This window comes from Equus caballus, chromosome 9, assembly GCF_041296265.1.
Source record: "Equus caballus isolate H_3958 breed thoroughbred chromosome 9, TB-T2T, whole genome shotgun sequence".
NCBI classification, from domain to species: domain Eukaryota; kingdom Metazoa; phylum Chordata; class Mammalia; order Perissodactyla; family Equidae; genus Equus; species Equus caballus.
In genome coordinates this window covers 27,798,872-27,818,854 of record NC_091692.1, presented here as the reverse complement: position 1 = coordinate 27,818,854, position 19,983 = coordinate 27,798,872, and the positions used below count along the sequence as shown (strand labels likewise).

At 35.2% G+C, this 19,983-nt stretch overlaps 1 protein-coding gene across 5 annotated transcripts in view; it reads right to left on the bottom strand.

Moving 5' to 3' along the window:
* The window catches only part of TMEM68 (transmembrane protein 68), a 39,581-nt gene that overhangs the window by 10,277 nt on the left and 9,321 nt on the right, over window positions 1-19,983 (bottom strand). For 4 of the 5 annotated variants that reach the window (XM_070221367.1, XM_005613141.4, XM_070221369.1 and 1 more), the window contains 4 exon segments: window positions 10,839-11,006; window positions 7,856-8,049; window positions 2,814-2,874; window positions 884-1,023 (listed from right to left, as the gene is read on the bottom strand). In XM_070221367.1, coding sequence (XP_070077468.1) covers window positions 884-1,023; window positions 2,814-2,874; window positions 7,856-8,049; window positions 10,839-10,989 — 546 coding nt within the window. In that variant the 5' untranslated portion in view covers window positions 10,990-11,006. 5 annotated transcript variants of the gene reach the window in all.

Genomic DNA, 19,983 nt, shown 5'->3' with positions numbered 1-19,983 from the left:
CTGGTGAGAGGTGGGGAGGGGGAGAGTTAGTGGCATCTAGTGAGTAGAGGCCAGGGATGGTGGTAAATATCCCACAACGCACAGGACAGGCCCCGTAACAAAATGTCGATAGTGCCCGGGGTGAGAAACTCTGCCATAGGCACACCATTGTGGTAACACTTATCACATTATAAACACCGATCCCGTTATTTATCCGCCCCAGTGGACCATGACAACAGTAAGCCAGCATTCATGGAGCACTTACTATCTGCCAGACATTGTTCTAAACAATCAACATGAAGAACCCCATGCACTCCTCAGGGATAACTATGAGTGGGTACTATCCTCTTCTCTGCTCTGCAGACTAGGAGAGTGAGGTGGGGACTGCCCAAGGTCTCACAGCAAGCAAATAGCAGAGCCAGGAACAACCTGACTTCATAATCCACACTCTTAAACACGATTCCATTTTCCTCCCAAGATATTTCTACCAGACAGGAACAATTTCTTTCTTTTCATGGAGGTCAAAGCTTTCTTTTTCTGAACATCACTTACAAAACTTCATAACTATCAGTGCCAAGAACAGGGGTTCTCAATGTCAGCATACTGCCCGTTTAGAATGGACAGTTCTTTGTTGTGGGGGCTGTCTTGTGCATTTTAGAATGTTTACCAGCATCCCTGGCCTATACCAACTGGATGCCAGTAGCACCACCACCTCCCAAGTCCTATCCATCGTGGCAATAAAAAATGTCTCCAGACGTAACCAAATGTCCCCTGGGTGGAAAGTCCCCACAGATCTGAAACATGTTTATTGAATGAATGAATAAATAAATGAATAAATAAATTTTTAATATGATAATTGAAAGCAAAAATCCATCCGAAGACTAAGAAATAAAGAATAATTCACCTTTTCAGCTAATTCTTCTGCTGTTATCTTTGGATCATACGGAATGGGATCCCCTAAATAGGTGCGTAACTTCACTGGAAAACCTCCATACATTGGAGCAAATGGATAGCGGAATTTTTCATAAAGCCACCTAAAAAACCCTGTTTTAAAGTAACAAAATCATTTTAATTGGTTAAATATTCTGAGAATGTAATTGTAAACTTTCAAACTGTAATACGTAAGACTTCGAGCAAGGTGGAAAACAGTATCACCTCCTGGCAATTAATACAGTATTTTTTTTTTAAAAGATGAGCTTCTCATCAATTGTTACAAACGTACCACAATAATGCAAGATGTTAATAGGAGAAACTGGGGGACGAGAGGGGTATATATCCTCTGTGCTTTCCACTCAATTTTTCTGTAAACCTAAAAGTGCTCAACAAAATAATGTTTGTTAATCAAAAAGAAAAGACGATCTTTAAAAAATATGAGAATCCTAAAAGGCAAAACAAAGGGTAAAGACTTCAACCAAATCTAGAAGCTAAAAAGTCTAGAGACTCTCAAATACATGACTTATATGAACAAAAGAAGAAAAAAAAGGAAGCATAAGGTAAATTAATGTAAACCTGAGACTAAAATGGGTAATAAAAATCCAATAAACTGGGTAAAGACTAAAAACATTATTGTAAATTGAAAAAAACACAAGCAAGGAATTATTAATGCAAATGACCAAGAATGAAATTTAGCAAGATTTTTAGAAGTGGTAATAATGTAAAACAAACTGATGGACTAAGTTTAAAAAAAAAATGAATCCAAAACGGCAAGCAACATGAAATACACAGTCATGAACTATACTGAAACTTTAAAACACTGTTTACATAAGGAAACAGAGAATATACCATAAGACCCAAAGTAATACTCAAAAAAATCACTAGACTAATTTTTGAGATATTCAACTGTTAATGTAAAAGAAAAAGTCAAAAAGAATTTTAAAACCACTTTACAATTAAAGAAACAAAATTAGGAATAACTTCTGGGTTGCAACTTAAATTCTGCAGAAATAATCCAAAGAAAATTAGAAGAAATAATTCTACAACAAAAGTTAAATATTACATCAATCTGCCTTTCCACTTAAATTTGGAAAAAAAAAGTAAGACCTAAAAAACATAATGGAATACCAACAATATACTAACATTAGACATAAAAGAAACAACAGCAGTTTAAAGCTCTTCAGGAGGAGAGTTGCATGTGGATGGGAACACTAACAATACAGTGCTAGGGATATAAAATATAATCAATTAGCTAGAACACATAAACCAGCGGATACAAAAACAAACTACAAAAATTTCAAAATAAAAGAAAGCAACAAAGCTACAGCAAAGAAAAAGCAAAATCTAACTGTTATCACTCCTATAACTAGATCCAAATTATTCTGTTATCAATAAATTAGAGGTAGGCAAAAAGAACTCTTCAATGTAAATGTATCGTAGTTCAAAATATTTAAAAAAAAACAAAAAAACAAAAAGCAAGAAGTAACAGAAATAAACCAAAGCAAATGGTATCTCCTTAGCTTGTTAATCTTATTTCAACATCATATTCCTTCAGGGGTAAGTTAGGAAGATAGTCTGGGTAATACGTAAATTTGTTCTAAACCTCAACAATATGGTTTAACACAGTAAATTAGATAATTCACTCTGTAATTTCAAAAAACCCTTGACAAATAAGCTTCAGTATGTATATGAGACTCAACAAAAATCTAACTAAAGAACTGCCATTACTTAGAATCAGTTATCATTTAGACTTTACACAGAAAAACATCTAAATAGTACATCCATTATCTAAAGTGACAATTCAATAGGATTCCTTACAGAGTTCAAAAGCCCAAATATTTAAAATGTTACATTCTAAATACTACATTATAATTATAAAAACCATATGAATCAGAACTTACTTGTTCCTCCAAGTGATCTAAATCCTTCTCGAATATTTTGTGTAAACATAGGAATAATGGGCTAAAGAGAGAATTTGAATTAAAAAGTAAATAAATTAATCCATTCAATGTCTCTATTGAGTCACTAGTGCAAACTTTTAAGAGCCTGTTTAAGATTATGAAAATAGGGTATTTTAAAATAAAGATATACTTTATCACTAGTGTGATTTATCAGACTAAATTTAACTTGATCATTTGTAAAAATATAAATGGGAAACACCACCCTCTAGTGGTAGTATCTAGTATTTCATTTACCAGCTTTCCTATCATTCCACATAATCACCTGAAACTCGAAATAAAGATTACAGTTATCATAACGTCATTAAATAAAATGAATCTGGTAAATTAAATTGGTTTTAGTGTGCTACTGAATAGTATGCTCACTGAAGGAAAAGTTACAAGATAGAGATTCTCTCTACAGCAAATTTATATAAATTTAAATGATGGGTCCATTTTTTGTGTGTGAGCTTATTAAACCTAAAAATGTCCAACATCAATGAAAAGTAACTACAAGATTCACTTCAAAAGAAAAGCGGGGTCCAGCCCAGTGGCACAGCAGTTAAGTGTGCACATTCCGCTTCGGCAGCCCAGGGTTCGCCGGTTTGGATCCCGGGTGCGGACATGGCACCGCTTGTCAAGCTACATGCTGTGGCAGGCATCCCACATATTAAGCGGAGGAAGATGGGCACGGATGTTAGCTCAGGGCCAGCCTTCCTCAGCAAAATAAAGAGGAGGATTGGCAGCAGATGTTAGCATGGGGCTAATCTTCCTCAAAAAGAAAAAGGAAATATAGAAAAGAACTTTGTATATCAGTTTTAGAGGATTTCTGCTCACATATTCATGGGTTTTATTTTTCCATGAATATCAATGATTAAGTATGACTTTTTTAAATGGCGACATTAACTAAACGTCATAAAACAATGGATGAAGTAGCAAAGGATCATGCAAGGAGGTTATGCTATGGTGGAACTGAAGTAGATAAAAAATTGAATGAAACACTTTAACCTGTGTACAAAATATACCAAATTAAATGATGTTTTACAATAGATAAAACTTGGGGAAGGGAGTGAGCACCACTCTACTTGTAGTCTACCATCAGCATTTGCCTAAATCAGAATTACCTGCCTTAGTGAGCAGAGTTTGAAATATTTAAATAAGCTAACATTTAAAAAGTCATTCCTGTTCAGCTTTGGAAAACAGTAAAACATGGTGGACAGAAGGAAAGAGACTAAAAGTATAGCTTTCTTCATAAAACTTATTGCGTCACATGTAACTGATCATTTATTTATTGCATCTCTCCTCTCACCAGAAGGAAGACCCCTAAGAGCAGAGACATTGCTTTGTTCACTACTGTACCCCCGGCACCTAGAACAGTGCCTGGAACAGATTTAGTGCTAAAAGAAAGTGTGATGAATGAACAAACAGAACAGAGAGACATTGCTTCTAACGAATTAGGCAGAAATAGGCAGTAGCAATCTTAAAACCAGTTAGAAAAACGAGCAGTCAGGTAAAGAAAAGTAGTCAGGTAAAGAATTTAAAATCTGATGGAGTTAACTGACAAAGCTAACACATAAGACAAAGTATACTGACTCTTTTGTAAAAAATTCAGATTATAATCTAGAAAACCACCACTAGTTTTGTAAAATAAAAGGTTGAAATCCTAATGTCTTCAATAGCTATAAAATGTCTTTAGAGGTGAAAATTTAAAATGCCCAAAAACCATTCAGCTCATATATATATATATATATATATATATATATATATATATATATATATACCATTCTGCCTTCTCTGACCAGTACTGCTGGATTTATGTCTACTGACTAGCATGAACTGCAAAGTTGTATTCAAGTGTGCACTTTATAAAGACTCTTCAGGTTACATATCATCCTTTAAATAGCTAACTCTCCAGAAGCTGGACTTTTCTAGACTCTACTAAACAGGAGAAAGCTTACCCTAGCAGGTTGGGTATTCCAGGCTATAGTCTGGACACATGGTTTCTAAATTTGCATTCAAGCTTGCAGCCTTAAAGCTACAAACCATTATTACCTTGTTACAACTGGATACTCTAGAACAACTATTCATTCCTTTCCTTGTACATACTTTGTATACAAGGTAGCTGCATAAGTAACCCAGAATTAAATTCTGCTTACATGTATACATGTGTCTTTGTATGTACGTGTGTGCACATATGTGTGCAAGAGAGAGAGAGGTGTATTTTGGTAAAACTAGTCTTGCGGAATCAATTTAACATGGTCTTGGAGTCTTCGCCACTAAAAAAAGCAGGAACCATTTGACAAGTTACTTACCATGTCTAAGTCTTCATGTAAAAAATGGGGGTAATAATAATTTTCCTATCTCAAAGGTTTTTTATAGATTACAATAATACACATAAACAATTTTATTGAAACAAATGCTATTTTCTTTTACATCTGTTGTTTTCCAATTAGAGTAAATGGGCAAATTTTTTTCCCAACTTATTTAGATATGAAGCGACCTAAAACTACTTATCAAAACCATAATTCTCAGAAACTCACAAAATAAGAGATTTATGTTATATCAAAAAGCCTGTAACTTTCAGATGAACCTTAAATATTTTCTACCAATATTTTACGAACTTGCATTGACAATCTAGATTTTTTTTCAATTTAATTTCTACGTCACAATTTAAATGTAGTTAATCCTGCAACAACAGTCTTAAATTTTTACTCAAAGTTTACGATAATTGTGTGAGGCCTGTGAAGGGGTTTTCCAGACGGGATACTTGTGCCATTTACAACTATATCCTCATGTGACTGAGAGATTTCCCTCATGTACCTGGAAGGCCCCTCTAATCTCAAGGTCAGCAGACTCACTGTGAAACGCAGTCAGGGATGGCAACAGCACCATTGCCTGCAGTCCTGAACTGTTTGCTCTGCTCTGCTTCTGCCTTGCTGCATGACCCGATCCCTCCATCCCTTCATCTCTCTGTGACTGAGTTTCCTCATCTGCAACATTGGAATAATTACATATGTCACCTACTTACTACAGGAGTACCAACAGAAAGCCTTTAAAAGCACTACAAAAAGTTGAAGTGGTACAATAGTTATCAAACTTATATTGCTATTTTGTAAATCAGCAAACGTTAAAGACTTTTGTTTTAAAACTTAGAAAAGACTGTTTATTAAATTTTCTCATTTTTGTATAAAAGCCTTAATTAAATTATCTAGATTATGTCAATTCTCTAGAAACTCTTTCAAGGATTGGAAAAAAGAGTTTCTTTCTCTATATAATTTCTTTCTTTCAGGCCTTCTTCCAGATGATGTTCCTTAAAACTGTAAACTCAAAGCTGAGAAATTAGAATCCGATGATCAATTTATGTGATTCCAAATCTATTTTTGTCATTTTTATCTTAAAACTTAGAAGAAATAATTCTTTCAAAATATAAGCCTAAAAATTGAACTATCTTTGATTAGGTTTTTAGCTTTTATCATTGCTTTAATACACATTACATTGGTTTTTCTTACTTTTTGTACAACTGTGCATATATCCTTTTGTAGTCTATATTATTCATATAGTCTAAGGTTTTGTTTTCTATATCAGGACTTAAGACTTTTTGGAAAATAAATGTGTTATAAGTTAATTTTCTATATCACTAATACTATTAACATAAAATTAAATTCAAAAAGCTCCTTTCTAGTAATGTTTAATATTGTGTTTAAAAAAATCAATTCAATTCAACAAATACAAATAGCCTACTAAGTGCTAGTCATTGTTCTAGGGACTCAGAATATAAAGGACGGCCTTGTCCTCAGGGAGTTGACAATCTACTGAAGGACAGTAGTGTTTAAATTTTTACATTGTCTATTGTTAAGCACTTGGGCAGGCACATTAACTTTTATACTAGGATCACATTATTAAAGCACTGTAGCAATAACTTACTTCTAGGAGTTATATACACACATGTACGGGAGAGAACAAAGCTCAATGCACTTTAACTTTGCAACCAAAAACTTATATAAAAATTTCCATTCTTCTTCAAATACTGGTCTTGGGTTAGAATGAGTCACCCATAATCTTTTCCTTTTTAATCAACAGTCTGTATTTGCAAGGTGAACAGGCAAGCTAAGGGTGCAGACTGGTCTCTTTATGTGGCAGCAATGGGTATACAAAAAAAGCGAAATGTGAAAGGACTGACAGTATTCTAACTAACTGGCCTGAAAAAACACCACCACCTTGCCAAAGGTACTACAATTTCTTTTTCTGACAGACAATCTAAAATGAAAACAAAGAAGAAACATTCCATAAGTAATAAATAAGTGTTTCATAGGATAAAGTACAATATGGAGACCACAAAGCTAAGAAATACTAACCAAAGCAAAAGAAAGGGACAAATGGCTTTCACATTCTTCAGTCTACCAAGTAGAATAATTACAGTGAATCCCAGAGCAACACTTAATTTTAGTGACTAATTCATTCATAAAGTCTTTAAAAATATCAAAATTACATCAATATCTATTTCTCATCTTCATACTACTAGATAGCTGATCACATTTATTGATAAAAAATGATAGGAGTCACATATTATTTGAGTCCTATTGTTATATAAATCGGTCAAAGATGAAAGAATTGTAATGGAACCAACCAACAACCAGCATTGAAATATGCCAACTCAATTGTACCAAAAGATTAAAATACATAGAATTGGATTATACTTACGAAAAAAGATAACTGAGGGAATACAAAGAATTTTACAAATCTGATTAAAAGAAGCCAGATTTTGAAATGTAAAATAAAACTCTGCTAGATATTTGCCAGATTTCCAGATTTATTTTTCTTAAAGATGGCTTCCCATGCACAAGAAATATATTTCTCTATTGTTACCTTATAAAGAGCTATATACACTGATTTTTAAAACAGTGCAATGTAAGTATCTACATTCTTATATACTTTGGCTCACTATTTAAGCATTTATTTTAAATTTAACCTAGCTTTACTTTAATAATTAGTTTTATCCAACTCACCACTTTTGCATCAATTGCAACTTGAGCGAAGCCTTTACGATTACCCCATACGATGTTGTAGGTTTCATCACTAATTAGGGCTTCTCGAACTCCACCTGGTGAAATAGCTAACAAGTGACCACTCCTCAGAATTTCAACACATTTTTCTCTTGGTCCATGTAGAGCACAAAATACATCAAGTAATAAACTAAACCCTGTAAGAAACATTAGGATGAAGACATATCTTAAGTACTTCTTGTCTATTCTTTAAGACAAAAATTTTCACAATCTACACAACTTACTATCTATACTTCAATCAGCAAGTTCTTCTTTACGTTTTTTAAAATCAACAAGAACTCTTAGGGTTAATGTAAGATTAATACTGTTGGTAAAGTAATAATTATGTCTTCTGGATCACCTACTAATGATCACCTCCTTAGTGATCATCTACTACTCTGGCTACTTTATGTATTCAAACTCAATTAAAATTCACAGAAACTTTGCAAAACAGGGATTCTTATCCCCATTTTACAGATGAGGAAAGTTGGCTCAGAGAGTAGTAGCTTGCTCAAAGTCACACACTTAGCAAATGGCAGGGCAGAGATTCCGGTTCAGGCATGTATGGCCAAAGCACCTTCTGCTGCATCTCATGGCCAAACACTGTCTACAGTATTTATTAGTGCAATCGGAAATGGTAACCCATCAGCCATCACCAAACTAATCTTCGCTGAACCCTGTAAGAGAATCACTCAAGAGAACATGAATCTGACTATGCTTAGCCCTGCCAAAATTGGCAAGCCACAATCAAATCTATTGAAACGAAAAGTTAGATGTTAATTCCACAATTTTTTTTTTAATTTTTTTGGTAAGGAAGCTTGGCCCTAAGCTAACATCTTTTGCCAATCTTTCTCTTTTTGCTTAAAGAAGATTGCTGCTGAGCTAACATCTGTGCCAATCTTCCTCTATTTTATGTGGGATGCTACCATAGTGTGGCTTGACTCCGTGCTGGGGATCTGAACCTGTGAACCCTGGACCACCGGAGTAGAGTGTGCAAACTCAACCACTATGCCACGGGGCCAGGCCCCACAATTAAATTTTTTAAAATCAATAATAATAGCAAAATCACTAAGAGTTTTTAATAAAGTGAGTGTTTAACTCAGGAACAGCTAATTCTAGGTCTTAATATTATACAGTTTTTCAAATTATAACTACTTATAGATGCAAGAAATAATTCTATCAGTAATTAAATATTTTAACCAAATCCTAAACTGGAACTTTAGAGGACTGATGTTAGTATACATTATTCCTTGAGACTGGAAAATATGGGGATGGGTAGTGAAAACTGTACAGACTAACCAAACTTCTCATAGGTTTAAGGATCTGAAGCAAGATTATAAATATTATTAAGACTGAAATAGTTTTCATCCTACATTACATTAAAAGTTCACTGATTTAACTATATGCATTCTCGTAAGAAATGAACAGGGGAGGTTATATAAATTACAAGATCATAAAGAGGAAAAAAATAGTTTAAAAGCCAAATACTAGGGGCCAGCTCAGTGGTGTAGTGGTTAAGATTGTGTACTCAACTTTGGCGGCCCAGAGTTCACAGCTTCGGATCCTGGGCGCAGACCTACATACCACTCACCAAGCCACGTGGAAGCAGCATCCCATATACAAAAAAAATAGAGGAAGACTGGCACAGATGTTAGCTCAGGGACAATCTTCCTCACCACAAAAAAAAGCCAAATGTTAAATAAAAATATTCACATTCTATTATGTATAAAAAGAAAAAAAAAATGGAAACAACCTAATGTTCCATAAGAGAAAACTACTTAATCAAGTATTTTAGTCACACATTAAAACTATTCTTTATAAAATATGGGAAAATGTTAATGCTAAATTAAATTTTTTTTAAAAAGAACACAAAATAGTTTGCAAATATGTGAAAAATTCAAGTCAAAAATGAAGCAAAATAAATCAAACTGATAACTGGCTATGTTAGGGTGGTGAGATTATAATGATAGTCTACTCTTCTCTAGTTTCCAAATTTATTATAAAGTGATCATATTACTTTCTAAAGAAAAATTTTTTATAGCCAATTTAGTTTACAGACAAAGCAGAAAGGGCTTTTTAGTGACACAAGGATATGCAAAACATTAACCATGTCTATGAAAGGCACTGAGTAGATTGTCATTTCATTCACTGCTTGGTGTTTATCTGCCTGGTTGATGGGTGGCCTTTGCTTTTATTATTCCAGAGAACATATTATACACTTTCTTAGCTTGTTTCTGGTGATTTAGTGACAGAAGAAAATAAGATTTAATCTCAATGAGTTTATTTTAGAATGATTTTTTAAAACTTTATCATGTTTGAAACCATTCAGCTAATTAATCTTTTTTAAAAGGTAGAAAGCCTTTATGAACAGATTAAAAAGAATGTAGTCCTCAATTTTAAGCGTTATAAGTCTACCAGGCAAGTCAAGTATGATAAAAGATATAATAGACTCTTTAGGACAGGATTTCTGAGGAAATATTATTCTACATGAAGACAAAATACATCCTGGCTAATTTTTTTACTAATTTTGATTTGCTATCAAACTGACAGTAATCAAACACTAATCATTATAAAACTAAACTCCAAAAATCATTGAAAAAATTCGTCATATGAAAAATAAACTATCTGCTACACCAAAACATATATTAATTGTTTGGCAAAAGTTATATTTATTTTTAAGAAGTGAAGCTCAGGATTTAACTTCGGAAAATAATGACTAAATACCAGTTAATAAAGAAAGAAAATTTTGGCCATAAAGTTTTGACATTTAGATATATTACTTAAAAAGGATAATTAGACACTCTTAAATTGGAGTTCCAAGGGTGTCACCCTGAAAAGGCAAAAAGCTCTTCCAAACGATACCAGAGAGCTCAGAGACATAAACTATCACATAGTTTGATCATGTTAATTAAATATTTTAATATCATTATCTACCGTGAAAATTTACCTGGAATTTTAAAGACAAAGTGATCAGCTACTACTCGGCAAGTTCTGCCTTTCTGGATAAAAATTTTAGCCATGAAGTAGTAAAAATCTATGGGAATAGCTCCATGATAAAAAATTATAAGTGCTGGTCCTTCCTCTGGTATTTTTTCCATCCCATGAACTTCATAACCTGTTAGAAAGACAAAATACACATGCTTAAAATATATTTATTAGTTTATTTACACCTAAAGCATGGTTACTAATTCAGAAACTCAGTCTTTCCTTACAGAAGTGCATGCGCCTTCCTTTTTCCCATCCACTCTCCCTTCTTCTCCTTCCTCTTTCCCCTTCTTTCCCTTCTTGAACAAATCAGTCCTGTAGCCATTAGGTGGGCCAGAGTGAAGCAGGCACCTGTATGGAGGGGTGGCCTGGAGTATTTGAGCCCAGGTAGGGTGACGAGGGCATCCATACTGGGTGTCCTAAAGTGGAGAGTCAAAGCCCAAGCACAGAAGAGGCGAGAGTGGGGTGCTGGGGCCTGAGTGGGAAAAAGAGGGAAGCCAAGGTTGGGGTAAGCATGGGGGTGAGAGCTGAGTGAAATGAGGATGGCATCCAGACACATAAGTAGCCTGGTTTGGGATGTCATAACCCGAATGGAGTAAGGTGGTATCTGTGAGTGGCAGAGGATGGTGGCAGTGATGGGAAATTGGTTACATACAGGGGAATTGATCAAATAAGTCTACATATTAAAGACAATGTGAGCCAGGTTTCTCAATGTTAGAGAGGTGGTAGCCAATAGAGAAAAGAAGAAAACTAGAATAAACTCTGTAGCCATAAGAGAATCTTGTTCTCACCCTAAGAATGAGACAAAGCAGCATGTCAGAAAGCTGTGGTCCTCTCAATCAGGTGAACTGAGCTCCAAAGGGTGACAAGCCCCTCTAACAAGAGACAAAAAAACTGAGTACGGGAGGAAGAGGCAGGTGCCATACAAGGGGGTAAGAAGAAAACAACGGCAACATTCACAACCACTAAAAGCCGGATGTAGGCGAACACTGAGCGTAGAATCCCTGGGAACCCGACACAAAGTCTACGCTCACGCACCAGCATTCCTCCACAGGCCTCAGCGGTGCTCACGAGAAAAATTAGGGGAAGGGCAGGCAGGAGACCCAAGAGAGGCCCTGCTAACAGTACAGAGAACAAAACCCCACTCACTTCCTGGAAGCTTCTCTTGTAAAAGCAAAACCTGACATCGGGAGAGGCGCAGAAAACCCTCCCAGGCTGCCTGCTAACTTAACCCCAGTTCAAGGCTGGCTTCCTGGCCATCCCTTTCTTCTCCTCCACCAGCTAAAGAGATTAACCTGCCTACAGTCCTTCACACTGCTACCCACCAACAACACATTTTCACAGCAATCCTGTGCTGTTGGTGGATTGTGGGGAATATAAAAGATTTATGTAAGATCCACCTAAGCTTCAGAGGAAAATACCCTGGGTATTTTATCACAGGTGTTGGGAACTCATACTATGAGGAGCAGATGGAATGTGATCACGGCTCTAGTCATAAGACCCGCTTTTCCTTCCCATCTCACCACTGTCAGGTATGCCATCACAGACCATGGCCTCACCTGGTCCTGGCAAAAAAAACACAGGTGTTCAGAGGCCAAGGGCAGAATTAAGCTCAAAGAAAAAGGAAGGGTAAAAACGAAGGAAAGCTCGAATGGCTCTAGCGGAAAAGGAAAGGAAGTTCCTGCTGCCACATCGCCCCACATACAACATCTGTCCCAGGAAGGCCTGCCGCTCACAAGCACAAGAGGAAAGGAAAGTCCAGAAGACAGAAATCTGAAGCTAGCAGTCTGTTGCTTGCCTTAAGTTTATCCCTGTTGATTTACTAAGAAACAAGCATTTAAATAGCTTCAGTGTATATTTTAGAGCAGAAAATTCATTTTTAATGTAGTTTACAATGTCTTCACCAAACAAATTAAATTACGTGTGATAACTGTGATTCTAGTATTGAAGGAATAAACTACTTGGCAATATTTTAAATTGACTCAAGAGAATGTTTTTAAAAATTAAATTTAATGATATTTCAAGACTTTGTATGTTTCTATGCTTTGAACATTTCTTTCCAATTACCTAATTCTAATTCAAGTAATTCAATTTACTTTAAGCTCTACAGAACAATCACTGAGGTTGTCTGAAGTTACCAACAGGATCAATTGTCCCATCAGATAAATTTTCTGAGAAATAAAGAATATTTCTTTGAGGGACTCCATACAGAATATTCCTGAGGTTCTCTCTCACTTTCCAGAATATTAAAACAAAAAGAATTAAGAAATAATTGAACTACTTATATTAAACCAACTTACCTGATTGAAAGCAGAAAAATTCAGTAATTAATCAATTCAATTATTGACGACTATAGCTACCACAGTACCAGCAACCATTATGTTCAAATATTATTTAACTGTGTCACTCTTGGAGTAGACGTGATCATGCCACTCCTTGCTCAGAAAGCATCAGTGGATTATCACTCCAGTCCAACATTTTGAAGCCCCTTTAGATCAACTGCCTATCAAGTGATACTAGTCAGATTCCTTCATGTATCACACAGACTAACAGTGGCTCCTTGAATATACCTTCCCACCTTTGTGCTCCTGTTCATGTGACTGCCCCCAAACACAGCACTTCCTGTCCCATGTTTCCCTGTCTAGCAGTAGTAGACATCTTAGCGCACTTTAACTCTTCCTCCTGTAGGCTCTATCCACCTGGTCACCAAGTTCTGTGCATTTTACCTCCCAAACTCTGTTAAATCTATCCATCTTCCCAATCTTAGTTTCAAAGTCGAGCCCCATCATTTCCTGACTATAGCATACCAACGCTAAGGGGATCTGATGAGCAATAGCAGCTCAGAAAAAGCAAGCCCAAAGGCAATTATTGTCACTGTCCGTGCAACCACTGTCCTGAGAAGGGAAGCCTCAAAATACAGGTTTTGAGTGGTAGTCTTGGCCTCATTAATAAGAGAATTCCTATTCTGTGATAAAAATGGCTCTTATTTGATGCCATTAAATATGAATTTATTTATCTCCCATGTTCTGACCCCATGCTCACTAAGCACTGTCCTGACTTTTTGGCTTCCCATGCAGCTTAGCCCACAGAGAGGGGATTTGAAGGTCACATGGAGCTCATCTCCATAGCAATTATTCATTATGTAAATGAGTTAACTGCCTACTGCTTTAGACATCAGTATCATGAATTTAGATAACGATAATCTTCCAAGAGGTAGATCCCTTCTAACTTTGTCATCAAAAATCCACCTTTAAGCCTATGTGCCTTCACACCACGGTAAATTAGCAATGCCATCCTTTCGGGCCTTCCTCAGGAAAGCACGTAGAACTAAACTACCTACAAAACAAAGCCCAAAGTCCTGAGCACAGCATCCAAGATTCCTCCAAACCTAGCTTCAGTCTGCCTTTCCAGGTTCATCATGCAGCATACTTCTCACCCGCGAATGATCCATCTTCTAGTCCTGAAGACACCCTGCATTTTATTTACTGACACTGATGTATGTTTAACATAAATGGTATCCTGGGACCGGCCCCGTGGCCGCGTGGTTAAGTTCCTGTGCTCTGCTTTGGCAGCCGGGATTTCAGTGGTTGGGATGCCAGCCTCGGACATGGCACTGCTCATCAGGCCATGCTGAGGCAGAGGCCCATATAGCACAACCAGAGGCACTCACTCATATGTATAGAATATATACTACTATGTACTGGGGAGAAGGAAAAAAAAGAAGATTGGCAACAGTTACTAGCTCAGGTGCCAATCTTTAAAAAAAATAAATTCACCTCTTTCAATATCCAATTTGGTGTCTCTTAAAAAAAAAAAACATAAATGGTACCCCACTATGACTATAGTTATAGTTTCTCCATTCAACAACGTATCCTGGAGATCTACCCTGGACAGGCACATATAGTGATCATATTCTTTTTAAAGGCTACAAAGTATTCTATAAAAAATTCCTATCACAGTTCATTTAGCCATTTCCCTATTCAAGGACAAGTGGATTGTTTCCAAGTTTTTACAAACATCACTGCATTGAATATCCCTTTATACGCATCCTTGTGCACTAAACATGTGAGTATACCAATAGAACAGATACGAAGAAGGGCAGCTGTTGGTCTATGACATGCCCATTTTAAATTACAATAGATTCTACCAAACCATCCTCCTGACTGGCTGTACTACATTACTTTCTCACATGCATTGAATGAGAGTTCCCATTTTTCCACATTCTCGTCATTTAACGTTATCAAGCTTTTTAATTTTTGCCAATCTTTGGATAAAAATGATATCTCAGTGTGGTCTCAATTTGTGTTTTCCTGATTACTAGTGTGCTTATGTATGTTATAATTATCAGCCATTTATGTTTCCTAATCACACACTTAGGCTATTTTTAAGTTACATTTTTTTCTTCTTAATTTATTATTCTCTAAGATGTTGTAAATAACTTGTTCTGACCTGCCCCATCTTTTGACATCTGTTTTAGCTATGTCTTTTTCAGTAGCTTTTGTTTTTCTGTGTCATCTTTCGGATATGGCATATGAACAGTTACTAATTTTATGCTGATCTTATACTCATTTCCCTTGCTAACCAATCTTATTAGTACTGGTAGGTTTGTTAGTTGCTTCACTTGGTTCTTTCAGTTGTCTCTTCTTTTCTAATCTTTCTTCTTATTTCTATAATTATATTATACCTCCAGGACAATGTTAAACAGGTGAGAGCACTCTCGTCGTTTCCTACTTACTGGAATTGCTTTAATATTTCTCCACTTCTCCATTACAGATCATGTTTGCTGAAGATTTCTGGAACATTCCATTTATTAGTTAAAGTAGTACTTTTAAGTCCTCACTTGGTAAGATTTTTTATCAGAAGTATTGAACTTCGTAAAATTATTTTCTATGAGACTGACCTGCAAATCTCCTTAGTTTTGACGGCAAAGTTATGTTAGCCTTGCAAAATAAACTGTGTAGCTCCACACTTTTTTCTACACTCTGAAACAGTTTGATGGGCATTATTTGTTCCTTAAAAATATGGTATAATTTGTCATAAAGCTCTTGGCCCTTTGTGAAGGGAGGAGGAGATAGACTTTGACAACTGTTCCAATTTATTTTATGATTATTGGTCTATTCTATTTCTCTCTTCTACTTAAACCAATTTTGATCATTTCTGTTTTCCTGCAAAACTGTCATTTAGTTTTTAAATACAGTAGTGGGAAATATTTACTCAATTTTTTTCTTACTCATTTGTCAAAGCTTTGTTCAAAAGTTACCTCCTCTGTGAACAGTGCTTTTATTTTTGTCCTGTAGAAAAAAGAATGAACATTCACTCAGCATTTACATGCCAGGGACTGTACTGGATCCATAATAATTATTTAATTTAGCCCTCACAAAAAGCCTCCACAGATGAGGAAACCTAAGTGAGAAAAGCCCATATAACTTACTCAAGGTCACAGTGGCAGGGCCAGGATGCAAGCCCACTGTCTAACTCCAAAGCGTATGCTTTTGCCGCATATCACACCTCCTACTACAAGGAAGTCCACACTAACCTACATCTGTGATTTTTCAAATGCTCATTATAATCTAATTAGTGAGCTGTGAAATCACTTTAGTAAGTTATAACCAGGATTTTCTTTTTAAATAAAAAAGAGTAGAATAGGAAATAGAACAGATCACACGCAGGAAGTATATCCACTTTTCATGAAACAGTACCTACATGTGTGTGCATATTAGGTGGCAAACTACATTTCCTACCAGGAATAATAGTCAAAACTTTGATAGCCTAAAACTGTATCTTGAAAATACTAGTGATTTTGAACATATGAATAATGATTGAGAGGCAGGTGATGTATTTTAGTGCCTTCCAAATTACTGGAGAAAAATGCTTGATAATTATGATAGCTAACATTTATTGAACATTTGGTATGTAATAGAAATTATGCTAAATACTTTACACCAAATTTCATTGAATTTTTACAACCCATTTTACAGAAGAGGAAAATGAAGTTCAGAAAAGTTAATCATCTTTGAGAAGGATTATTTACCTAGTTTTAAAGTAGCTCCCCCAAGATACATAGCAATTACAAGGTAAAGGATAGCAACTTTATGGTGGAGAAACCTGGCAGACACCTCCTTAACCAAGTGATCAAGTTAGCATCACCAGTAATAAGACATATCAACATCATGAACCTCTGAGATGATGCACTGAGAAGAACACATCATCATTTTTGTGGTATTCTTGTCAAAAATATGTAATTTAATCCAATTATGGAAAAACAGCAGATCTAAACTGAGAGACAGTGTACAAAATAACTGAGCAGTACTGTTCAAAAACGTGAAGGTCATGAAAGACAAAAAAACCCCAAAACTAAGTAACTGTCATCGATTGGAGTAGACATGACAATTAAACACAGTATGGGATCCTGGAAAAAGGACACTGGTGGGAAAACCGGTAAGATTTGAATAAGATCTGTAGTTTGGCTAATAATATTGTACCATTTTTAATTTGACAATTGTTCAATTGGTTATATAAGATGCTAACATCAGGGGAAGCTGAGTGAAAAATAGACAGGAATTCTCTGTATATTTTTGCAACTTTTCTGTAATTCTAAATTTTTTTCAAAATGAAGTTTTAGAAAATGATAATTGTTGCAAAAGGAAGGGAGGAGAAGGAAGAGGAAGAAGCGGGTAGGAGGAAGAGAAGAAAGAGAAAAGGGGGAAGGAAGTTAGGTAACTTGTCCAAAGTCACCCAGACAGGTCTTGGGAGCGCCTGGTTTTGAGAAGTCCTTCACAGCATGAAAGACAGAAGAGGTGAAAGGAAACTCTCACCCAACTGACGTAGAGAGGGATGTTCTCTTGATACTCCACTTTAATTTCCCCATAAAAAACTTTGATACATATGGTTTAATTTATAGGAAGCTTTCAGTGAATAAAGTGTGTCCATTTCTTAAAAAAATAATATGAAGTAAAAGAAAGTTGAGTTTGTGCTATTAGGTTCTATTTTTTTTAAATCAGTAACTAATATAAATAGTAAAACATATGATCAGACTACTTAATCAAATCACTGCATTCTTCCAAAATTTTGCATTAACAATGAACCGAATCAGTTATGTTAGTGTTAGGTAAGCATAAACATCACTTTCAGAAAATGAAGTAAATTCCTTTGTAAAACAAAAAACAAAACCACAACAATACATACAAAAACACAAGATAAAACAAACTCAAAGCCCCAAAGATAAAATATTCCTTATTTCCCTGAAGTGAAAGCTATGGTCTTCATTACCTTTACAGTTGTGCTAAAATATATAGTTGTTAATTTTCTCAAAAACATCTCCATATCTAATTGAGGACTCTTCATCATATTACTTTTCACGGGAAATCACTAAATATTAAGAGTCCACCATTCATTTTTTCCAAACATGTTTTTTGAAATATAAGTCAAAATTTTTATAGCTTAAAGGCTGTCAGCAACTTGAGACTGGGGACTTCCTTGACCTATCACCAAGCAAATTACCTTGAAATATAGGTATTTAAGAAACATCAAATTAACTCTTAATGTAGTATAGGCATTATGGTGCCCATAAGAATCAGAGAATTTTTTGAAAAATAACAGAGCGCTTACATTATGTACAGTATGAGAATAAAATTTAACTTCAAAACAGAAAACATTGGATAGATTCTTGTACAAAGATACAGTAAACAAATTACAAATAAATGATGATTCAGTAGGTAACTGACTAAATTAGTTACAGGATTTGCAGAGTCCCATGTAGTCATTAGAAGTCACTAAGAAGGCTTTAGTAGTAGAGAAAAGACTAATTTGTCACAAATACAAAAAATGATAATCACACCACAATTTTAACAGAACTCAATTGCATGATAAATTTTAGGTCACTATTATTTTCTTCTTTATATTTTTTTATATTTGCCATTTTTTTACAATGAAAATTTTATTAGTTAAAAAATTCCTTTGAAGAGTCTTTAAAAACCATGAATTAAAACTGATTTGACACCAATACAAAGTCCAAATATGCACACAAAAGCCTTTTATATATGTTACCAAAGAACAGGGTAAAGAAAATCATTTTTTAAAGTATCACTTCTCCTAATAAAATATAATGTTATCAATAATAAAACATTAAAACAGGTTAAGAATTATATATTTGACTGCTTCTGAGCCATAATGTACATTTAAAAATACCTCGGAAAAATAAACAAATAAACCTTATATATTCTGCTACAAAATAAGTTTAGTGCTTGAATTATTCCAAATTAATCATGCTCCTGAAATATAAATAAATCCAAATTCTTCAAATATATATTATCCTGAAATATAGGGGGTGTATATATGGGAGGGGGCTGTATTACAAACGATGCCACTGAATTTTTCCATCAGTGTTTTAAAGACAATGAACAACAGCAGTCTACACAGATGCAGTCTTTGCAGACATACACACATGGAATGCTGAAGCATCATCTTGCCTCACGTAAAACAACCATGAGAGGGGATGAGAGATATACTGAGTGGCAAGAGCACTAGCATTAATAAGTAAATATTAAGAATTCAATACATCAAAGAAATATGGTTCCTGTTTGCAAACCTGCTGAATACCACTACTTATGACCCTGAATCCCTGACCTGGCACAAACTTACCACACAGCACAGAGCACAACAGCACAGGCCTTAGAGCCTGACATCTGAGGCTGTATCCTTGCTCTTCTCCCTAGTTTCCTAGCATGTCTTGGGCAAATAACAACCTCTCTGTTCTCCAGTTTCCTCACAGGAAAACTGTAAAAGGGAGATAATACACAGAATCTATCTATTATGTTACAAGGTTTAAAAGAATTAATGCATGTTAAGCATTTGACAGCGTATGGCATAGTAAATGCTCAAAAGAGATTTCTAAGTATGTAAGTATGTATGTAGTATGAAAATAACAACATGTTAGCCTGATAAGCATGTCATCAGTGATCTTTGCTAACAGCAGCCTGTACTTCAGTGATGCATATCCTCAAGAGCCTGTATCAAAATCTGTGCTTCCTTCCACGTCTTTCTATGAAACCACTTTGATGCTCAACAACAGGATACAGAAAGCACATCTTTGTTACCTGCCTTTTGAA